Source organism: Pezoporus occidentalis, unplaced genomic scaffold, assembly GCF_034315485.1.
Source record: "Pezoporus occidentalis ecotype Australia unplaced genomic scaffold, CSIRO_AGI_Poc_V1 ctg87, whole genome shotgun sequence".
NCBI lineage: Eukaryota > Metazoa > Chordata > Aves > Psittaciformes > Psittacidae > Pezoporus > Pezoporus occidentalis.
In genome coordinates this window covers 3155591-3177292 of record NW_026916231.1, presented here as the reverse complement: position 1 = coordinate 3177292, position 21702 = coordinate 3155591, and the positions used below count along the sequence as shown (strand labels likewise).

General features: G+C 40.0%; 1 protein-coding gene across 6 annotated transcripts in view; it reads left to right on the top strand.

Annotated features, from left to right (window-relative positions):
• Positions 1–19918, top strand: part of LOC134156493 (Y+L amino acid transporter 2-like) — a 28606-nt gene extending 8688 nt beyond the window's left edge. For 4 of the 6 annotated variants that reach the window (XM_062604556.1, XM_062604555.1, XM_062604558.1 and 1 more), the window contains exons 2-10: positions 1615–2132; positions 3129–3254; positions 5865–6009; positions 6831–6954; positions 7696–7799; positions 8085–8181; positions 9215–9364; positions 11183–11366; positions 13164–14933. In XM_062604556.1, the coding sequence (XP_062460540.1) occupies positions 1631–2132; positions 3129–3254; positions 5865–6009; positions 6831–6954; positions 7696–7799; positions 8085–8181; positions 9215–9364; positions 11183–11366; positions 13164–13249 (1518 nt within the window). In that variant the 5' untranslated portion in view covers positions 1615–1630 and the 3' untranslated portion in view covers positions 13250–14933. Of the gene's footprint in view, positions 1–1614; positions 2133–3128; positions 3255–5864; positions 6010–6830; positions 6955–7695; positions 7800–8084; positions 8182–9214; positions 9365–11182; positions 11367–13163; positions 14934–16903; positions 18676–19703 lie in introns of those variants that run through there. The other 2 variants (XR_009961931.1, XR_009961930.1) reach the window with 2 other exon arrangements.
• Positions 19919–21702: the final 1784 nt, after the last annotated feature.

The window sequence follows — 21702 nt, the reverse complement described above, 5'->3', positions numbered from 1 at the left end:
TGTTGGTCAATGAGAAAATGAACATGAGCCGGCTTCAGTGTGAGCTCACAGCCCATAAAGCCAACCGTATCCTGAGCTCCATCAAGAGCAGTGGGACCAGCAGGTCGAAGGAGGTGATCCTGCCCCTCTACTCTGCTCTTGTGAGACCTCACCTGGAGTATTGTGTGCACTTCTGGTGTCCTCAACATGAAAAGGACATGGAGCTGTTGGAACAAGTCCAGAGAAGAGCCACGAGGATGATCAGGGGACTGGAGCACCTCCTGTATGAAGACAGGCTGAGAAAGTTGGGGCTGTTCAGCCTGGAGAAGAGAAGGCTGTGTGGAGACCTCATAGCAGCCTTCCAGTATCTGAAGGGGGCCTATAGGGATGCTGGGGAGGGACTCTTCATTAGAGACTGTAGTGATAGGACAAGGGGCAACGGTTAAAACTTAAACAGGGGAAGTTTAGATTGGATATAAGGAAGAAGTTCTTTGCTGTGAGGTTGGTGAGGCGCTGGAATGGGTTGCCCAAGGAAGTTGTGAATGCTCCATCCCTGGTGGTGTTCAAGGCCAGGTTGGACAGAGCCTTGGGTGACATGGTTTAGTGTGAGGTGTCCCTGCCCATGGCAGGGAGGTTGGAACTGGATGATCTTAAGGTCCTTTCCAACCTTAACTATTCTATGATTCCATGGTTTGGGTTAGAAAGAACCTTATGATCATCTAGTTCCAACCCTCTGCCATGGGCAGGGATACCTCACACTAGACCAGGTTGACCAAGCCTGTGTCCAAACTAGCCTTGAAGACTGCCAGGCATGGAACATTCTCCACTTCTTCAGGCAGCCTGTTCCAGTGCCTCACCACCCTCGTAGTAACAACCTTTTTCCTTGCATTTAACCTGAACTTCCCTTGTTTAAGTTTTAACCCATTGCCCCTTGTCCTATCACTACAGTCCGTGATGAAGAGTCCCTCTCTGGCATCCCTGTAGGCTCCCTTCAGATACTGGAAGGCAGTGTATCAACCAACTCACACAGCTTGACATTAGGAATTTCACCTGACGGCCATGATTTTTCAAATATGATGGACAGTGGCTTAGGAACTTCACCCTTCCGCTCCCTCAGGACCTGCAAATGGATTTTATCATTTTATCCTCATATTAATGCTATCCTCCTGAGGCTAGAGCTCTTTAGTACCTTTTTCTCTCTTTTCTCTTGTGTTCCTCAGCAGATAATTTTCAGATGGGTGTTGTTTGATGAAAGAGATAAAAATGAAATAAAGTTCTTCCTGGGATGAGACGACGCCGTAGGGGACACTCCAGCTTTATTAGAACATGCTTCCAGGGTTACAGTGTGTCCTTATGCCCCAAGATAAAACTTCAGTAGTGTAAGGTAGAATTACAATTCAAGGTAAACAGTGAAAGTGAACTGAGAGTTCATGAAGCTTCAGGATCTATAATCAAGGACAATTAGCCTTTCAAAAGGTACAGAACAATGAAAGTTAAGTAAATTCACTAGTATGTGGCTCCTGGACTGCAAAATAAAAGCAGGCAAAACAATTATTCTTTGTACTTTTTCTGCCTTGCAAGCTAATTATCTCATCCGTGTGCATTACAAAAGATGTTCTCTCCTCTTGTTTTCAGGTAATGATAATTGAGGATGCCAGCCCCTTGGCAAATGTGCTGCAATAAGAAATCCAAAACTAAGCATGGAAGAGCTGAAATGGACAGCATGGAAGAGACAAGTGAAAAAATGCAGATGAAAAAAGAAATCACATTGCTAAATGGAGTCTCTTTAATTGTAGGGAACATGATTGGCTCTGGGATATTTGTGTCACCCAGAGGTGTTCTAATGTACAGTGCTTCCTATGGACTCTCTCTAGTCATCTGGGCGCTTGGTGGGATATTTTCACTATTCGGAGCTTTGTGTTATGCTGAATTGGGAACATCCATCGTTAAATCTGGAGCCAGTTATGCCTATATTTTGGAAGCATTTGGTGGCTTTGTGGCCTTCATCAGACTCTGGTCTTCCTTGCTAATTATTGAACCAACAACTCAGGCAGTGATAGCAATCACGTTTGCCAACTATATTGTTCAACCAATTTTTCCTCATTGTGAGCCACCATATGATGCAGTCAGGTTGATTGCAGCTGCTTGTATATGTAAGTAAAGTTATGATTCCTAGAAGTTAAGAGCTATAATTGTAGGTACTCAGAGATACTCAGGGAGATTTTTCTGAATTTCTTCACCTGCTATTATGGAAAATAATTATTGCCCCTCTAAAACACATTCCTAGGAGCTAATAATCTTTTATTCACACAGATTGTATTTGGAGCTGTGATTACGAGAGGAGAGAGGAGAATTACAACAATTTGGCTGGGGAAAACTATGACTGCTGATTAAAGATACATATATCTCTATGGATCATTGGCCTAATTGGCAGCCCACATTTGGTCCATGCTCTCCTGTTGTGATTTCTTGCAAATCACAAAAAATGAACAAAAAAAATCATAAAATTCATATGGAATTAAAAATACTCTGCCTAATATGAGTGTTGTCTCTAGAGAAATTGTGTAGTTTAATCAGACACTCCACAAAGTTGACTTTATCGCGACTGTATGTTTTAGGTGAACACAGGGATAACCATTACAAATATGTCCCCTAGTAGATGGACTGCACTCAAAGTATTTTCCTTATAAATATGGATTTGTCAAGCTAGGATATGAGTTCCTTTAAGGCTGTGCTTAAAAATGGCTTAAACTGTACAACACAGCAAAAACTTCCAAAAGGGTAAGTAATTTTCCATGGAGGCAGTACTCCAGGTGGGGTCTCATGAAAGCAGAGTAGAGGGGCAGAGTCACCTCACTTGACCTGCTGGTCACACTCCTTTTGATGCAGCCCAGGGTACATTGGCTTTCTAGGTTGTGAGTGCACATTGCTGGCTCATGTCCAGCTCCTCATCTGCCACACTGGCTGTCGCAAATCACCTCCCCATCCTTCATGTGCCTTAGCATAGCTTCCAGGAGGGTCTGTTCCATGATCTCCCCGGGCACAGAGGAGAGTCTGACAGGTTGGTAGCTCCCAGGGTCCTTTACCTTCTTACCCTTTTCACAAGCGGGTGCATATGCTCCTCTCATGCATATTCTTTTTCTCTGCAGGTTCCTTAACATTTATTAATTGTGTCAATGTAAAGTGGGGAACCCGTGTACAAGATGTTTTCACTTACGCAAAAGTTATGGCCCTTTTCTTGGTGATATCTGTTGGCCTTTACAAAATTGGTAAAGGTAAGAATCATTTTAATTTACTTAAATTCTTTAAAATGAACTGTATATGAGTTTCAAAATCAGTGCAGGAAGAGCAGACTCATTCACACTTACGTAATCAAATGTTGGGGTTTTTTTTCTGGAAAAAAAAAGCCCTGCCTGTCATAGGAAGATTACAGAAATGTTTTGGCTTGTTAAGCAATGAGGTGTTAATTTTTATTCTATCCTTTGCATGGATGGAAGACCACATACCAAGTTCTGCATTGCTCGAGTTAAGTAGCAAATAGCAGCTGAATTAACATCAGTTTAGTGCTAACTAGTTTAAAGTCAGCCTCGGTGTCTCTGACTCGTGCTGATTAAGGGCTAGTGTTGCTACTTGTCTTATGACAGAAAAACACAGCAGAAGTTGCCAGACACATCCTTTCCATTTCTCCTCTCACCACAGCCCCTGGTGCACCCATGGCAGAGAGGCACTGCAGCAGCCTGCAAGGGGAGATCATAAGGAAGGCAGGCACATGTCCTTGCCTTCGTTGGTGAAGAGATGTGCATGTTTCTAGAAACTAGGGAGAAGCCTGTGATATGAATCATTGTGGTATTGTAAGACATCACAGGACAGATGAGCCACTTCATATCAGCCGTAACTGCACTGAGCTGAATAAACTGAAACGCTTGAGAATAGTTTATTCCTGTGCTACCTCTGATCTTTGCATATGACACTAGATTTGCTTTTATTGATTTGGGCCTCTGGTACAGGGAAGTCTCTTCCAACTCCAGCTCTCTTGTTCAGCTACTAAGGTTTTTTCATTCTCCTTTCCCATGAAATTGCCAAATAGCCACTCCATTCAATTGAAATAAGGATGGTTGCCCTCTTCACATCAGGAATTGTCTTTTGCTACTGATGAAACTAGCTTATAAAGCTTTATAAGCATGCTTACTTTTCCATGTTTGCTGTCTTTCTCCTTTACTTAGCTGCAGTTGCATTAGCTGTTATGCTTTAATGCTTCAACAGCTTTTAAGACAGCTTTTTTGTTTAGCCATTATCTGTGCATGTCAGTTGTCACCAGTTTGTTCAAGTCTAAAGACACCCAAACAAATGAACTCAGTCCTAAAGGCATGAAGATGCACAGTTCCATGAAGGAGTAGTTTCCCTCATGAAGCTGCTGCAGTTTTACAAAGGTGTGAGCCCATGATGTCCTGTCCCCACAGTCATAAATTTACCTATGCTTCCAAATTGTGTCCTTCAAAACTTCCAGCCTGCTAGCTGGCATGCAGCCGCCAGGATGCAGCTTGGCCAAGGGGCCATTCCCTCTGCTCCTGCATCCATACAGCCCACACTAGCTCCTTCACATTGCTTCATGCGATCAGGGAGGGTAAAGGCAGAGAGGAAACATTACTCTGAGGAACACAAAATGCTGAGGGTTTTTACTGGTAGTCAAGGTCTCATCTCTGCTTTCTTTAAGCAGAACAGAGCACTTAAATACAGAAAGGACTGGAAAGAGGAATGATGTAGACTTCTGGAGGAAGCTGTGATCAGGTCAATGCACTCTGAAACTCAGCAGCTTTTTTAAAGAAAAGAACAGTTACGACATTTTGCCATGACATATTCCTTCTGCTGTGCTCAGTTACACCTCTTGTTTTAAAACATTGAATATTTATACTGAATGTATCTGATGTTGAATATGAACTGTCTTTAGTGAAAAAAAAACAAATAAACAGTTTTCTTGGTCCTTTTGGATTTTTTTTTCTTCCAACTATTTTCTCCTGCAAAGTGTGTGTACATCTTCACCTTCCTCGGTTTGAGCAGTCTCCTTGTAGTTACTGCTTTTCAAAGACTGAATTGCTTTCATGGTATCTAGAACCTCCCTAGTTTAACCACAAAGTGAAGTTGTTTCATTTTACAACAAAGACCTTACTTTCTTCCTTAATATAGGTTTAAGCATGTTTCTGTGTTTCTTAATATTTAACTCACTTTCAGTTACATTAGATAGTTGATTTTCCTTCTTGCAAACTCAGTAAAGCCTTTCCTCCCCTTTCCAGAATCACAGTGAAGGCTCACACAGATTCATTGACATTTTGTCTATTTTGCAGCAGGTTTTCATCTCAACCAATTGAGCTAAACTAGAGGAGAATTTTGAAAGGAAATCAAGTCTCCTACCTTTATTTTTATAAGCACCTTTGTGGGACAGAGCATGCCATTGAGAACTATGCCTTCAGGATATGAGCACAGATATGAGAAAGTAATATGACAGATTCAGGAGCCGAAACTGGGTTTCCAGGAGTGCCTCTGCCTGGCTGACAGGGCATAGCATGACTTCAATATGGCTCCCCCCTTCTGTAGGTTAGACAGTGATGCCAGGAGATGAGCGCACGCTGAGTTCTGGTAGAATTATCCAAATATTAAAACATGGGAAAATATCCTCTGCTGTCTTCCTGTGCAAGAGCAGCTGTCTGACAGTCTGACTGAAAATTTCCTACATGTCAAGTGAAAATACAAGCTGTGCCCTTTTACAAATAGTAATGAAGCCTGGATGAAGTGGGCTTTTATTTCCTTTTGGTTAGCTGAGACTTTTACTGGAGCATCCTTCTATATCATAATCCTTGAAATCTAAGAGGCACCTGTCATTTGCACAGGAGAAACAGAAAACCTGAGAGCCCCATTCGAGGGCTCGGCAACAAACCCAGGGATGATTGCTCTGGCTCTCCACTCTGCCCTCTTCTCCTACTCAGGATGGGACACACTCAACTACGTCACTGAGGAAATGCAGAATCCTGAGAGGTAAAAGCATGCTTTTCCTTTGTATTGCTGAAGTGTCCTGGTAAGACAGGTGAGATGGCAGGACCAGCTGCTCTCTATTTGTTTCTGAGTGGAAATTTCTCAAACTATTTTCTCTATAAAAACCTTCTCCTTTTGAAAAGAAGTACAAGAACACTTTCTGATTACTTCCTCACTTACCAGCTATACCACACTAATAAATCACTTGTCTGCATATATGTATTTTACACCCCATACTTCAGATGGCAATTTTTAAAGAGAACAAATCCCTTTGAAAAGCAGAGAAAATCATGGATCCATCCAGCCCCATGAAATTCCCTACTTCTTTTCAGTCAGACAGAACAATTATTTTTCCAGGACTGGTTTTGCCACCAATAGAGTAAGCCTCTGTCCGTTTTATGTCTCTTTTATGATGTGATCTTCATCATTACTGTTTGTGGGCAAAATGTTTAATTTTGCTAAGTATGAAAGGTTAAGTAAAAAGGAAGTCCACAAGTAGCACTGGAAATATCTCTGCCCCTCAAGTATGCATTTAAATCTCATTGCTTAAGTGCGGTCTTAAATTGCTTCATATGCAATTTAAAGGTATAAATATACTTTTCTTTCTCTGAAACTTGTGACAGACCCACAGCAGCTAACTATGTTGCTTATGGAATTGTTCCACACATGGCTGCACATTATTTTGTAACCCCATGATTACAAGCTGATGTAGTACAAAAAGTTATGGAGGTATCCATTCACAAATATTTGAATTTGGGAACAATTTTACTTAAATAATCTTTATTTAAAGAATAAGAAATAATTTTACCACTTTCCTTTTGCAGGAATCTACCTCTTTCTATTGCAATTTCAATGCCTATTGTGACTGTTATTTATTTGTTGACTAACATAGCATACTACATAGTGTTGGACATGTCAGCTCTCCTCACAAGTGATGCAGTGGCTGTGGTAAGTTATATAAAATAATTAAGAAAGTTACTGTATGGATGACACTGCATAAAAACCTCAGGTAGCTCACTTCTTGGCAAAACTATTGAAATATTTCTATGCTGAAGATTATTGCTTTGTTTTAAACTTCATTTTCATGTAAGAGTACCAGTATATTGGCAGGGGCATGTAAAGATAAGTCTGCTCTTGTAAAAAACCTCTTGTATACTCTGCAAATTCTGCTCCTAACAGTACTTCATTGTAGAAGACGCTTTGCTAAGGCCAGAGAGGGAAAGAGCTATGCAAAGTCTGGGTGGTTTTGCTATCATTCTAATGTATAGTGTGTGATGTTTCATGCTGCAAGATCACAGCAATATTTTCAACACAAAAAGGTGCAATGAAATGCTTTTTAAAACCTTACCAATATTTTATACAAAAGTACAGTTATAACTCATGGATTACTACAGCCATTATTTGTCAGAATAGGTTAAAGCAAATACATTTTCTTCTATTACATCATTGACTTGATCTGGGCTTAGAAATGTTGGGGGGTTTAAATCCTTTTTTAATACATCTGCCATTTCTATCTTGATACTGATCAGGTTTTCCAAATTCTAATTTCCCAAGCCATTATTGGGTGTCATAAGAAAGGATGGACTATGACACAGTATTTGGTGTGGTGTGTTTTCATGAGAGTATTTTAGTATTGCCCATATGCTTAATATGAGAGGCCTCACTATTATTTCCTTTTTCTGTTTACAGACATTTGGTGGTGAAACCCTTAGTTATGCTAAGTGGATAATTCCTATAGCAGTGGCCATGTCTTGCTATAGTGGCTTAAACTCATCAATAATTGCAGCATCTAGGTATGAAATACAAGATTTATTTTAACTAATTGAAAAGGAATCATTTATTATTAATCTGCATTCTTTACTACACAGTAGAGTGTAAAAATAACAATTTTTGCCATGTCAAGTAGTTAATTTATGATGGAAGGATTGTTACAATCTGATACGTCTTCTCATGGTCAGCACCAACTGATAAACTAAAGCCACTTGAGAACAGCATTTACAACAGATTAATAAAAGAATGAATGCTGCCTTTGTCAGAAAGCAACACTGTCTGGTTAAGCTTGCTTTCTTTTTTTTTAGGCTATTTTATGTTGGGGCCAGAGAAGGACACCTCCCTGACAGTCTGAGCTTGATTCACGTAAAGTGCTTCACACCAGTCCCTGCTCTCCTCTTCAATGTAAGTGACAGCCCAGACCTGTGCCTGGCTGGGGCAGCCAGACATTCGGACACAGGGAGTATAACACCACCTCTCTTCCTGGGCTTCTCCTGCACTGGAGACACCTTCCTCAAATGCCCACAGTATCTAAAGCTCACTGAGGGTGGTAGCAGTGGTGGTATTTTATCTGGCAGGGGTTTTCCAGTGGAAACTGAACAGCTTGATTTACATTCATATGCTCTCTGAACAAGATTAGTGAGGAGGAAGTACAATAGCATTACTTAGAAAACAAAGGCTAGATATATAACAGTAAGCACATGAGTTGTATAAGCCTTTATGTGAGTTTTCAGTGCCTCTGGAGAAGAATATGACAGGAATATCTCTCAGACCCTGCCATAGGCTGGTTTTCTAGAACTCTTGTTACAACAGGAGTGACAATGTACTTAAAATTAAATTCCTGTTGTCAGATACCTGTAGCTATATTGACATTTTTCCTGCTGTCACTATACAATAAATTACACCAAATTGAGGAATAATAAGGTATAGAATTACTGCAAATTATTTTAATAAATGGTTCATAAATCTAGCAGATTAAAATAAGGGGGATGATGTGTGCAAACAGAGAAGGTAGAATCATTTCAAAGCATTTCACTGCTGTTTATTTGAACATATATATTATTTGGTGTCTTTTGTTGCCCTCTGTTACATATGGCTAATGAATACATTACCATACCAGTCCTATTTGACAACACATAATTTAGTAAAAGTTTCAATCTCATAGTCTGGGGCTCCTCATCCAGCCTTCTTAGGAGGGTTTTCTGTTGATGCTGAAACGTAACAAACCTGATACCTCTTCAGCCAAATGTGGTGGTGTCACTGCTGTGTTTAAAGAGAGATACCAGCATGTTTCACACAGAATATTTGCAGATTTCTGAGTTTTAAGTACAAGGACTTGATATCCTATGTCCAGAAAAATATGTTGGAAACAGCCCTTTAATAACTTTACTACATCCTTATTTTCACATTAAAAAGTCTTTGTTTTTATTATCTCTAGGGCTTAATGACTTTGATTTATCTCCTTGTGGAAGATGTTTTCCTCCTCATTAATTACTACTGCTTCAACTACTGGCTTTTTGTGGGTCTGTCTATTGCAGGACTAATATATTTGAGATACACTCAGCCACATCGAACCCGGCCTATCAAAGTAAGTAAACAAGAGAGGAAACAAGCCCTAAAAGCCAGTTAATGCACATGTTTATGTGACCTATAATACCACAACTATAACATTGCCAGTTCAGTTACAGACAATTTATCAGCCATAAAAATTCTTTCAACATAGAAGATAAGAAATGAAGGAGAAACCCCATTTGAGTTTCCAGAAGAACATCTGTTCTGGTACTTTTGCTGTGTGGTTGAAATGATATTTGCCATTTCCTTTTCCTTTCATTCAACCTCACAACTATCTTTATGTCAAAATAAATAAGGCCTGGGGTTCTTTGCCCATCCTGAAACAACCCCCTTTTGTATTGCTCATAGAGGAACTCAGTAGAGCTATTGATGTGGGCTCTAGAGAGGTTAACACTGATCAAAATTACATGACTTAACAAATTTATCAAAATCCAAAGCCCATAAATGCCCAAATTTCTGCTCATGCAAAAGTTCAAAAGCTTGAATAATCAAATATATTTTGATTGTTCCCTACCCCTGCGTAGTGGTCATAGACAGTAAAATGCAAATTTTATGACTGAGTGTAGAAGAGCACCTGGCACAGAAACAAAGTGTGCCTAAAACTTGTTTCTAGTTCTAATACAGTGATTGTCCAGGAAGCAGGGAGGGAAATGCACAGCTTCCCCCAGGCACACAAAATCACATGCTGGCTTCCATTTCACTGCACTCTGTTGGCTCCATGACCTGCATTTCGATGCAGCAGTGATGCACCAAAACTTATGAGAAATCCAAATTAATATGCAATCTAAACATTTCTTCCTTGCCACTCTCACTTCCAAACCTTGGGAATCATTATTACCAACACATTTTTTTTTCCATTTAAGTGTAGCATCCTGATTATAAAAAACCCACATGGTTCACAGGCATAAAATATCCTAAGCACCTACTGCTACAAGCTTCCAGTCTTCCAGAGCAGACCAAATTTTCCTGAAGCATGTTCATATTTCATTTCCCAACTCTCCCCCAATATATGGTTAAGATAGAGGTTAAATCTTGCTTTACTGGCAGTTTTACTACTGACTCTACTAAGGCAAGGATTACAGTCAGATTATAGACAATGAATGTTTAATTCCTATCAGCATTTGCCAGCTTAGTCCACGTCCCAACTCCGCATACACCTTTTGCTTTTCTGAAGCATAGCAGTTGGTTTTCATTGACTTATATTTTTAACCTGTATAAGGAAAAAGAGTTATTTATACCATTAAACACTCAAGAGTTTCAGCTAGTGTTCAAATGTCAACTCCTGGACTCTTGAGAAGGCTCATTACTACAGGCAATGAAAAGTATTTCAGTGCAAAGCAAATCCATAGAGGTTATTGCAACTTTCCTTACTTGTGGTATGATATTTGTTAAGTGCCCAGGAGAAATGGTTGTAAATCAGTCCATTAGTTCTGTAGCATCAACATGCCAATACTGATAAAATAAAAACCAATAAAAATTACAATTAAAGATTTGCAATTGAAGTTAGAGGGAAAACTACCCATTACTGCTCAGTTTTAAAACACTGCTTTCAAAGATCAGTCTCTCACTAATTGGAAAGAAATTCAGCTTGTGCAGGCCTGAAAGCAACAAAATGGTCAGATACCCAGGGGTGTACCAAGTAAGATGCTCTCAGCACCATACACATAAGCTTGCAAATTGTACTGACTGTAGGCAATAAAAATTTCAGTACATAATACAGTCAATAGCTATATTTTTATTATTGACATGTCTAATCTGCAAAACCTAACATGTTTACTGCATCTTTTAATGAATGTTGGATTTTTTTATTTATTTTTTTTTTTTGTCTCCACAGCTTAGCCTCTTTTTCCCCATAGTATACTGTTTATGTTCCCTTTTCCTGGTCATAGTTCCTCTCTACAGTGACACAATCAGTTCCCTTATTGGCATTGGTATTGCCCTCTCAGGCGTTCCTGCATATTATTTAGGAGTCTATCTGCCAGTTGAAAAACGACCTAAATGTCTACAGTGGCTCTCTGGTAAGCAACACAGAATCATAGCATGGTTTGGGTTGGGAGGGACCTTAAAGATCATCTAGTTCCAACCCCTCTGTGTCTAAGGACACCCTCCACTAGACCAGGTTGCTCAAAGCCCCATCCAACCTGGCCTTGAACACTGCCAGAGATGGGGCATCCACAGCTTCTCTGGGCAACCTGTGCCAGTGCTCACCACCCTCACCGAGAACAATTTCTTCATAATATCTAAATTTAATACATCCTCTTTCAGTTTAAAGACACTCCCCCTTTTCTTATTCCTACATGCCCTTGCAAAAAGTCCCTCTGCAGATTTCTTGTAGCCCCCCTCTAGGTACTGGAAGCTGCTATAACGTTTCCCTGGAACCTTCTCTTCTCCAGACTGAACAAGCTCAGCTCTCGCAGCCTGTTTTCACAGGAGAGGTGCTCCAGCTCTCTCATCATCTTCATCACCCTCCTCTGCACTCACTCAAGCAGGTCCATGTCTGTCTTGTGTTGAGGACACCAGAACTGTACACAGTACTCCACAGGGTCTCTCAAGGAGCAGAATAGATGGGCAGGATCACCTCCTTTGACCTGCTGGTCACGCTTCTTTTGATGCAACCCAGGACATGGTTGGCTTTCTGGGCTGCAAGTATACTTAATGGGTCAGGTTCAGTTTCTCATCAGTGAACACCTTCAAGTCCTTCTCCTCAAGGCTGCCCTCAATCCAGTCTTCTGCTGGGCTGTATTTGTGCTTGGTATTGCCCCAACCCGGGTGCAGGACCTTGCACTTCACTTAGTTGAGCTTCATGGGGTTTGCACAGGCCCACTTCTCAAACCTCTCCATGTCCCTCTGGATGGCATCCCCACCCTCCAGTGTGTTCACTGCACCACACTGCTTAGTGTCATCAGCAAATTTGCTGAGGGCGCACTCAATCCCACTGTTCAAGTCACTAAGATGTTGAACAGGATCAGTCCCAACACTGACCCCTGAGGGACACCACTTGTTACCCATCTCCAGTTGAACATTGAGCCTTTAACCACAACTCTTTGATGCAACCATCCAGCCAAGTCCTTGTCCACTCAGTGGATAACATCTTCTTGTCCTACTTACTGTGCTGAGACTTTGAATGCTTGCTCAAAAGTAAGAAAGAATAGTTTTTTCCTAGAATCCTTTTTCTTTATGAAGATTTGCTAGACTATTGTATATGGCATGTCTGAGATTGTTTGCTTCATCACATGGTCCTGAGAACAAAAGCATCCATACCTGTTCAAAACCATCCAATATGTGGATGTAATATGGTCATCTAATATTTGTGGTGTTGAGCCATTTCAACATGTTGGCTCGATAAAAGCCAGGTAGGATTGTGAGTACTAAATGCATGCAGGTTGATACCCCGGAAGGCAGAAATACCAGAACACCACCACTTCACTTCCTGTCCAAGGAATGGAATATTTGCATCAGTGGAGTACGTGTATTTTTGTAAATTATGAAATAATGAATTGTTGGCCTGAAGGGTAGTTTCCACTCCTCAAATTCAGGCAGTCTTGAGAAACAAAACTTTAAGATTTTTATGCAGTTCAAACTCAGCTATTAATCCAACAGCTCAATGGAGATGTTGATGAAAGTCTGATTAAACACAACTTTCTGTTTAATTATTGAGTTTCTTTTGCCTTTAGCTATTTATAATGTGCCTTATCCAATTGATTACGGTATTTCAAGATTTTCCTAATATCTGTGTAGTGCTTTCAAATCCTCAAAATCCATGTATTTGTCTAAGATACATTATAACTTTGTCTCACACATTTTTGCTATTACAGCTACAACAACAAAGTATGTTCAGATGCTCTGCTACTGTGCTCTGTCGGACATAGACATGGAACCTACAACAGCTAAGAATAAATAGACCTGCCTTGACATTGAGAGTTGTGCCTTGACATTTCCTATCTGGACTAATTTTTATCTTCTGAAGGTCTCCCCATGTGTTCAGTTATACTAAATCACTAACCACTGTACTATGCATCAGTTTGATGCCCATTAATTTGTGCTTGTTTTATAAACCACTCTGTTTTACAGGATGTTTAAAAAAAAACTGTTAATAGTCACTTATCATGTAATACTTTGAAACTATACAGCACTGTATGAACAAACATTTAGCAGCAGATAAGTGCTAGATAGTACGTTAAGCGCAAAATCATAAGAAAAAGTATTAGGTCTCGTCACGATCCTAACAAATAGATAAATTTAACAAAACACAGACTATATGTTTGCAAGATTCAGAACCTGAGTTAGGAAGTAGAAGCCACAGTGTACTTCTAAAGATATCATTAAATACTGGAAAATGGAAAAATTTCATAATTCAAGCGGGTAGACATGCTTTAAGTCAACGTATTATTAGTGTTAAACTATTCTAATGTATAATTCCTTGTATACAGAGTTTACCAAAAGGATAAAACCAAAGTTTTTGGTCATTGAAATTCTGTGAGAAATCCTTGTTTGATGATCTCCCACATTCATTACCCTTTTGCAGAAGTGGCATTTTGAACAAACAAATTATACCACAGTAACTGAAGCACTTTTGCTTTCCAGGAGAACAACCTGTCATGGAAAACTGTAAGTGACTGAATCATGTTCCAGCTAGTGTATATTCAGGGAAATCACCTTTTCATAGTGTCCACTGCTTGCCTAGAAGTATCAAAGGTATGACCCCATGAATGTACTGATTTTTTCCAGAGTGAAACTTATTGATGGAATTCACAAAGTAAAATTAAAAACTATTGATGTTTACAAAATCCCTTGAGCCCCTGCCCAACCCTTTCAGGCCTTACCAGCTCCTGCTGGCAAAGTAACCTTCAGGTCTCCTACTGAGCATGCAAAGAGCCTCCAGCACTGGCTGCTAGGTCTTTTTGTCACCTAAGTGCCTGTTGCCCAACACCCAGCACAGGCACGTGCACTGGACAAGTGCACCCACCAGTGGGTGCCGTGGAAGAAAAAGGCAGTTAAAAACTAGGATCGAACTCTTGAACCCTGAGTTTTTCAGTGTGGCACACAAGAATGTGCAGTGAGTCCTAATTCTTAGTGCCCTGAAATGGAAGAGACAATAACTGTCATTTAAAAAAGCCATCAGCCCTGCAACCTAGACCATTAAAAAACAGCCACTCCAGCTCTAATATGGTTTGCTGATATGTAGTAGTGTTTGTTATCCTTGTTGGTAAGGTGTACTTCCTTTCTGTAATTATATTTGAGTATAGCATACATTGTTTCTAATTTGAATTTCAACATTCCTATTCAATTAACACCAATTAATGTAATTTAATCTTGTACAAGTCCCTGTAGCTTCTAGCATTATTGTCTTTTACTGATGTCTGCCCAGAAAAGGAGCAATGGAATAAGTAATCGTTGCTACTTAAACCTCCCTTAATTTCTTCCCTATTTTGCAAAGTCATTTCCAGGATTGTAATTTCATGCATCTCCAACGCAGTGGTTGCTGACAGGGCATTTCAATGTCATCTGCTGTAGCAGTTTCCTTTCAGTGGGGTTTTCTTTTGACCCAAAATATGAACAATAAAAATGCACTAAATTAAGCTAAACATGAAGATATCAGAGAAGCATGCTTTGCTTTTTGAAAGCCACCGCTTTCAAGCTCTAAAATCACTTCAGTATCATAATCACAAAACAAAAAGAGGAAAGAAACCTAGGGTGTAGTTTAATTTGCCCAAATAAGAACATCTGCATGTACTCCACCCACATACCACATGCCTTTTACAGTAAAGCACCATTTTGATCCTGCTCTATGACTGTACAGAAATACTGCCTTTTTGCCCCATCTCTCACAAAGCACTAGTTAACAACAGAGCCACAGTCCCAGACTGTATCAGGGCACGAAGAGTACAAACCCTGCAAGTCAGTACCAAAATAAACATGACAGTCTTTGCCTCCACAGAATTCAAAATCATGCTTGGTGCTGAGCTGTGTGTCACACCAAGACAGCACAGTATCATCCTCTGAAGCTCTTCCTTGCAGGACCAAAGTTCCTAAGTGATTAGTATAATAAGGGCTACAGACAAAGACCATTTCCATAGAGAATTGTGAGCTAAGCAACTTCTTTCTTTCTCTGTTTTTTTTTTTTTCTTGCTAAAATCTGTTTTTGCATGAATCTATTAACTCTCTGGGCATGATACACAACTCATTCATTTTCTTTCTTTTTGGACAGGAGGAAAGTAGTGGTCAGATGCAAGGCTATAAATATAAATAACTTTATTGAAATTCTCTATGGAATGAGAAATGTTAATGTGTTTGTTGATTTTTTCACTCCTTACAAATAATACCTGTAAGTTGTCAAATATCTAAAGCAAGTCATAGCTGCTGAAGTGTTTAAATAAATTAACATTTGATCCTACAAATGCTGTAGTTGTGTGGTTTTAAAACATCAAAATAGTACTGTGAATGCAATTAGCCCTGCCTTACCTTTGCAAGTTGGTTTGCCAGGAGAGGAATGAGAATATAACTAACTCTTATATTTATTCTCTGTAACACAACAAAATAAGCATTTGTGGAAGGAAAAGTTTCTAGTTATTCCAGGTGGGACTCTTTCTCACTGCGGTTACGAGCAATTCTTTACCCAAACACTTTCTGTTTGGCTAAACACATTTTTTCACATTATTTATGGATGCTCAATCATGCAGTCAAACAATAAACAGTTTTACTTTTTCAGAGGCGTTTTTGGCATCCATGCTAAGTATCTCGACATTACATAACAAAACGTTAGAGGAGGCTGTTAGAGGACACCTAGTTTGCCAGCTGGCATCTCCATGGTGGAAGGGAGTGGGGTATGGATAACGCTGGAAGCCTTTGGAAGACTGAGACTGTGGAAGTGCAGGCTGCACTGCAATGTGTAATGGGAGCCTGGCAGGAGGCAAGGACAAGAGACCATGGAGAACAGCCCACATGCAGAACTGGGGGAGGGTCTTTCAGGACCAAGAGCTGGGGCAATATGGTACTTGGGCTTCGCACTAGCTCTTTTTTAGGAATCAAGAAAATACAGAAGTCTTGATTTTTATGAAGAATCACAGTTTTTTGAATAAAAACCGAATAACTGGTATCAAGATTTCCATTTCTGTGTCAGTAAACAGAAGCTGGCACTGAAAGAGGAAAGACTAGCAGCCACAGAAAATTTGAATCTGTCTGGGTTTTGTATGAGCCAGAAGAACCGTAAGGGCTGTTTGTGCTCCCTGGCTATAGAGGTAAAGAAGCACCTTCACACATTTGGTAGGAGGAGGATACTGAAGTATTGAAACAGCTCTGAGAGATGTAGCACATGACACTGTGCCGGGTCACAGCTCTGCTACAGGACAAAGTGCCTTTGCCACACTTGTGACTTGAAACTGAATATACTTCCTAAATACTTCCTCTTGAAATTTACTTTCATTGTTTAAGAGGAACTTTAGAAGTATTATTGCACAGTCTTTGAATCTGTAGTACTAGATCTATCAAGTCCGTGTTCTTTCAGCTGATAAGCTACCACATTTTGTAAATCTTTCTTTTTTTTCTTTTTCTGCAGGATTTATTTTTGACTCATGAGGACTGGCAGCAAAGCAACTATGTGAAGTGCTACAAGTTTACAACGGCTCAAAAGCTCTAAAGTCATTTATTTATTTATTTATTGCCAAGGGCAAATGAGGAAAATAAAATGCAAGCCTAAAGAAGATGCTGCACAGTAAAGGCAGAAGAACTTCTTTGTACATCAGGAGCCTGGGTTATAAGCACAAGGAATTAGAAACACTTCTTTGGGAACACACATTTAATGTAATTGATGTCACTGAAAAACATGAAAGAAGAGTAGGCTACTGAAATGTCTGGTTGTTAACTACCTAGAAAGGTCCATATTAGAGGCAAAGGAAGGGAGAGGAATCTGGTTTACATCACCATGGTTTTAAAACAGGAGGAGTCAACATTAAAGCAAATGTTCATAAGTCAAGCCTCTTCGAACAGAAAGAATAAATGAGAATTAACCAGTTGATGCAATAAAAAACACAGTAAAAATTAGTAGGTGTTTAAAGAGCTGATCACCAAAAATGTGCTGCCTGGCAAGTGATGGAACTGAATACATTTCAGCATACAAATAGAACAAAGATTAATTCAGCAATATATTTACATAGTGCTCAGAAATGTCCATTTTACAGAGCCAAACCAACCGTGAGCCACACCTGGTGGAGGGAGAACAAAGAGAGTTTAAACTGGAAATAAACTTCCTTGGGGCTGTGTAAGAACCTACATGCAGAAACCAGAAAAAAAAGAAAGGAACATGCAACTGCTTTAAAACTGTAATAAAGCCTTCCTCTTTAGAGAGGAAATGCAAAGAGGCAGTGAAATAGAAGAAAGACAATTTTAATGGTAATGACCAGAATTTCAAGGACAAGCTGCTGAACACAACATCTGACCCCTTTAGATGTGCTTCTACAATACCACAAAAGAACTTCAGAAGCTGGTGGCAACAACATAGTGCCCAGGTGAAAATACGCTCATTATGGTGATGTTACCTTATTTCTGATTAGCCATTGCTTTTTCCCATACCACGCCACCACATAAGGACACCTGCAAATTAAAGTACCTTTCACTTGCTATTTTAGGAGAAATGTCTTGTCTGTTTCAGCGAGTGTGCAGTCATTGAAACAGAATTCAGTTTTCAGTGGAATTACATTTGACACCACGAGAGGGAGAACGCCTTTGCTTGATGCTCTCAGGAAGGAAAGGCAGACAGCAGTTTTGTGACCTGCTCAGAACAGAATCAGACCGGTATGTGTGTTCTTGCCCATACCAAAAGTCCTAAGAAGGACAGGCTTAGGTCCAGCAAAGAGTGGCAGCTGCATGTTCTGAATAATGCTTTAAAACAGCCTGCTGCAAATTCAAATGAAGATGAAGTCACAGTTCAAACATTCCTCTTTCTTTACAGGATTGCCCTCGTATCTGGAGCAGAAAACAAGAGTTTATCATCCTGGCTGTTTCCAGTATGTAACAGCATATATGAGTACCTAAGTCAAAGGGATTATGAACATCCTTTTCAGAACTTCCACATTAAGCATGAATAATAAGCTAATAATATCTAATAGATAATAAATTAGTTATTGTATGGAAATGAAAAAAAAAAAAGGAGTTCCCCACCCTCATATTTCCCATTTTTCTTCTTTATTTTTTCTCTCAGATAAAACTTATGAAATCGACACTTCCCTCTGATATTTGGTAGTGAAGAGCTACTTATAAAGACACCCTTTGGAAAATACAGTGCTTAGGTCAAATCAGTTGCCTGTTGACCTCCTGCTCAGTATGACGTAAGTACATGGGCAGCTATGGCCTTTGTTCTCTCTCTCTCTCTGTTATTTCTTCATGTCACACTGTTGAATTCACTTCTGCTTTAACTGCTTTTTAGTGTAATCCCTTAGCTCTGCCCACTTCGTGTAATACCAGGCCATCGTTGCCTTTCATCTCAGCTTATGATATCCATCTGCTGCCGGTAATTCTCTTGACACATTAAGGTACTCTGAATTATCTCCTGCCAGTAATAGCTGCAAGTGAGTAATATGCACAGAGTAGACAAGATCTCTATAAGCAGATGCCAGCAAAAGGTAGCAAGTGAAGAAAAGCATGTAGGTTTCATATTCCTTTCTTCATTTTACTTATTTTTTCCCTCAGAGCATGTGCATTTGTTGCAGTTCTTGCCACAAATCCAGACAGTAAAGAGACTATATTGGCCCATATATCTCATCTGTTCATTCCCCAAAACATGTTAAGTAGTAGGAGACTTGACAATGTTCCCGCTTACCATTCATGCCCTCGTTTGTCAGCTGAGCACAGAAACAGCCCTGTTTGCCAAGCTTGCTAGGCTTGGCTAACAGCGTGGTGGCACTTGGGTCATGATAGTATCACCTTACACCTTGCACTGCATGAGCTTTGCCTCTTCCTCCTTCTGTGGGACACACATTTAGCCAGTACTTTTGGGACCTGCTGCCATCTGAGGAAGAGGTAACTGATGCTGAAGTATTCCAGTTGACCCAAAATGTACCTCCTCACCTTCTGCATGATCTTAGCTACAAGCACATCAGCCCTGGCTTCAGATATTATATTGGCTCCTATTTAGCAACAGATGCTAGTGAGCAGGACTTATCCCTAACATCCATTGTAATTAATAGATCAAATTGAAGATACGCTAAATATTGAATTGAGACCTACGAGTCACTAAGGTGTTTCTGCTTTTCTGGAACAGTGCAGATTACCAGACTTCATGTGTGTTATGGTGCAAAAGAAGTAATCAAACTTTCTAAAAGCTTTGATGTCTATATAATCCAATTCTTGTTCCAGGTAAGAATTTGGCTGTACAACAAACTTTCAGAGACCACTGGACCACCACCTGAGTCTGACCAGCCTTAGATGTTGCTGTAAACCTCCTCTTTTGGTGGGTCCCACGAGCAGCAAAGAATGAGGAAATAAAACCTCTCTAGATTAAAAAGAATAAAGATTTTTATTCTGTTCAGCAAACAGCAATTATTTTCTTTCACAATAAAATGCTGAAAAAAGAAAATTAACTGAGTGCCTTGCACACTCAAGGCATAGGTTTATTTCTCCAAAAGACAGGGCACTAGAAATCAGGTAAGACTGAATTGCCCAGAAGAGGTTCAGGGAAGCACAAGGAGAAATGTGGCCATGATTTTACTCCCTCTCCTCTGTTAAGACTGACTTGTCCTACAATTTATCAAGACAAACAAGGCAACATTTTGCCTTTGAATGCAGAAAACATTAACTTTCACAAAGAGCTTCACAAGTAATCTAGCTGCTGACTGGGGACTAGTCATGGAGTAAATGACTGCTGAAACAGGTTTAAAATGATTAGGAGTGTGTGGCAGAGAAAAGGATTAGGAAACTATTTCTTTTTGCTATAAGGCATTTCATGAGCTGCCTATATGAAGTATCTGGTTTATTGAGTAATTACAAGAAGTATAGTACTATAGTATTGAATGCAACCTGCAAATAAACAGCATGAAAACTGCTAAAAATCATGCTGGCTTTAACTGCAACTATTCCAGCCTTCTTCAGTTATGTATACTCTCAAGGCAACACTATTTTGGGTTAGGGGTGAATGTGTTAACTGATCCTCATGTATCAATACGGCAAGATTTGCTCAGACCAATTCACAGTGGATGAAAAGTATTACAGTCAGTGAACATATGTAACTAACATTATCTGTGGAATTATCCATCTTTCCTTTTTTATTTTACAAAGAAAATGGGCTTTTTCTGAAGTCTTTCTGTGTTTATTAACTTACTTTCTGATTGACTGTAATAAAAGGAGAGTAAACAGCCGAGCACCTCTCTCAGGGTTTGGGCTTTTGTTACAGGCTGAGTGATTGTCACTGGTCTGTCACTCTCCCCAGTGGCACAGTCCTACCACTACATCTAAAGTGCTGGTGCTCTCTGACATGTCAGACATGTCGGAGGAGTGAACTGTGACACAGACATGGTCACTAGGAAATAATTAGCTGGAAATGATTTCTCTGCGTGAAGTAGGGTCAGGATATACTTTTTTCCCCTTTAGTGCACCATAGAGGAAATGCTGTGCTCTGGCTAATTACAGGCACCAGAGCAGCCCTGCAGTGCTACGACCTTTCAAGAATAAATGACAATGGCGTGAGCAGAGGGGGAATAGCTGAGTAGACCAGGCAGCACCTGTGCTGAGGATATGAAGGTGGGCACAAGCAGCCTTCTGCACAAATCAGACACTCAGCATCCTAGAGCCAGAACAGGAATACCCACACTCTGACGCTTACCAGAATAGAAATAATTCTAATTAACTCCTGCATTTGATAGACTGGAGGCTGACAGTCCTTAGGTGAACTATGTGATTGGGCTGTTCAGCTCTAAGACAGTCGGCAGGGCTGGGCAGCACACTGCGAGGGGAACAAGGAAGGACAGCAGTACTTTGTTAACAGCACTCTCTTAGTTCATGGTTCAAAATGCAGAAATCAGGGTCTCAAGTTAATAGAACAAACCAAACCCACAAGATCTGAAAGAGCAGAGCAGTGTTGAATTCTTTTCTGTCAGGCCTTTTAGATTCTCTGTTTAGTTGCATTTTTAACCTTCCTCTGCAATAATGGTGCATGGAAAGGGCATTTGTTTGAGGAGGTTTATTCTTTTATTAGTTACTTTTTGGTTTTAAAAGGACAGAGTACTACAGAATCAAAAGAGTCAAGTTATGGTTTAACCGAAACCATGGAACAGTTTAAAGTGAGGAATACAATTAACAGATTTTAACAATTACATTTACTGTGAAAGCCAGAAATGAGGGCAATCAGCATGCAGCTGTGGTTAT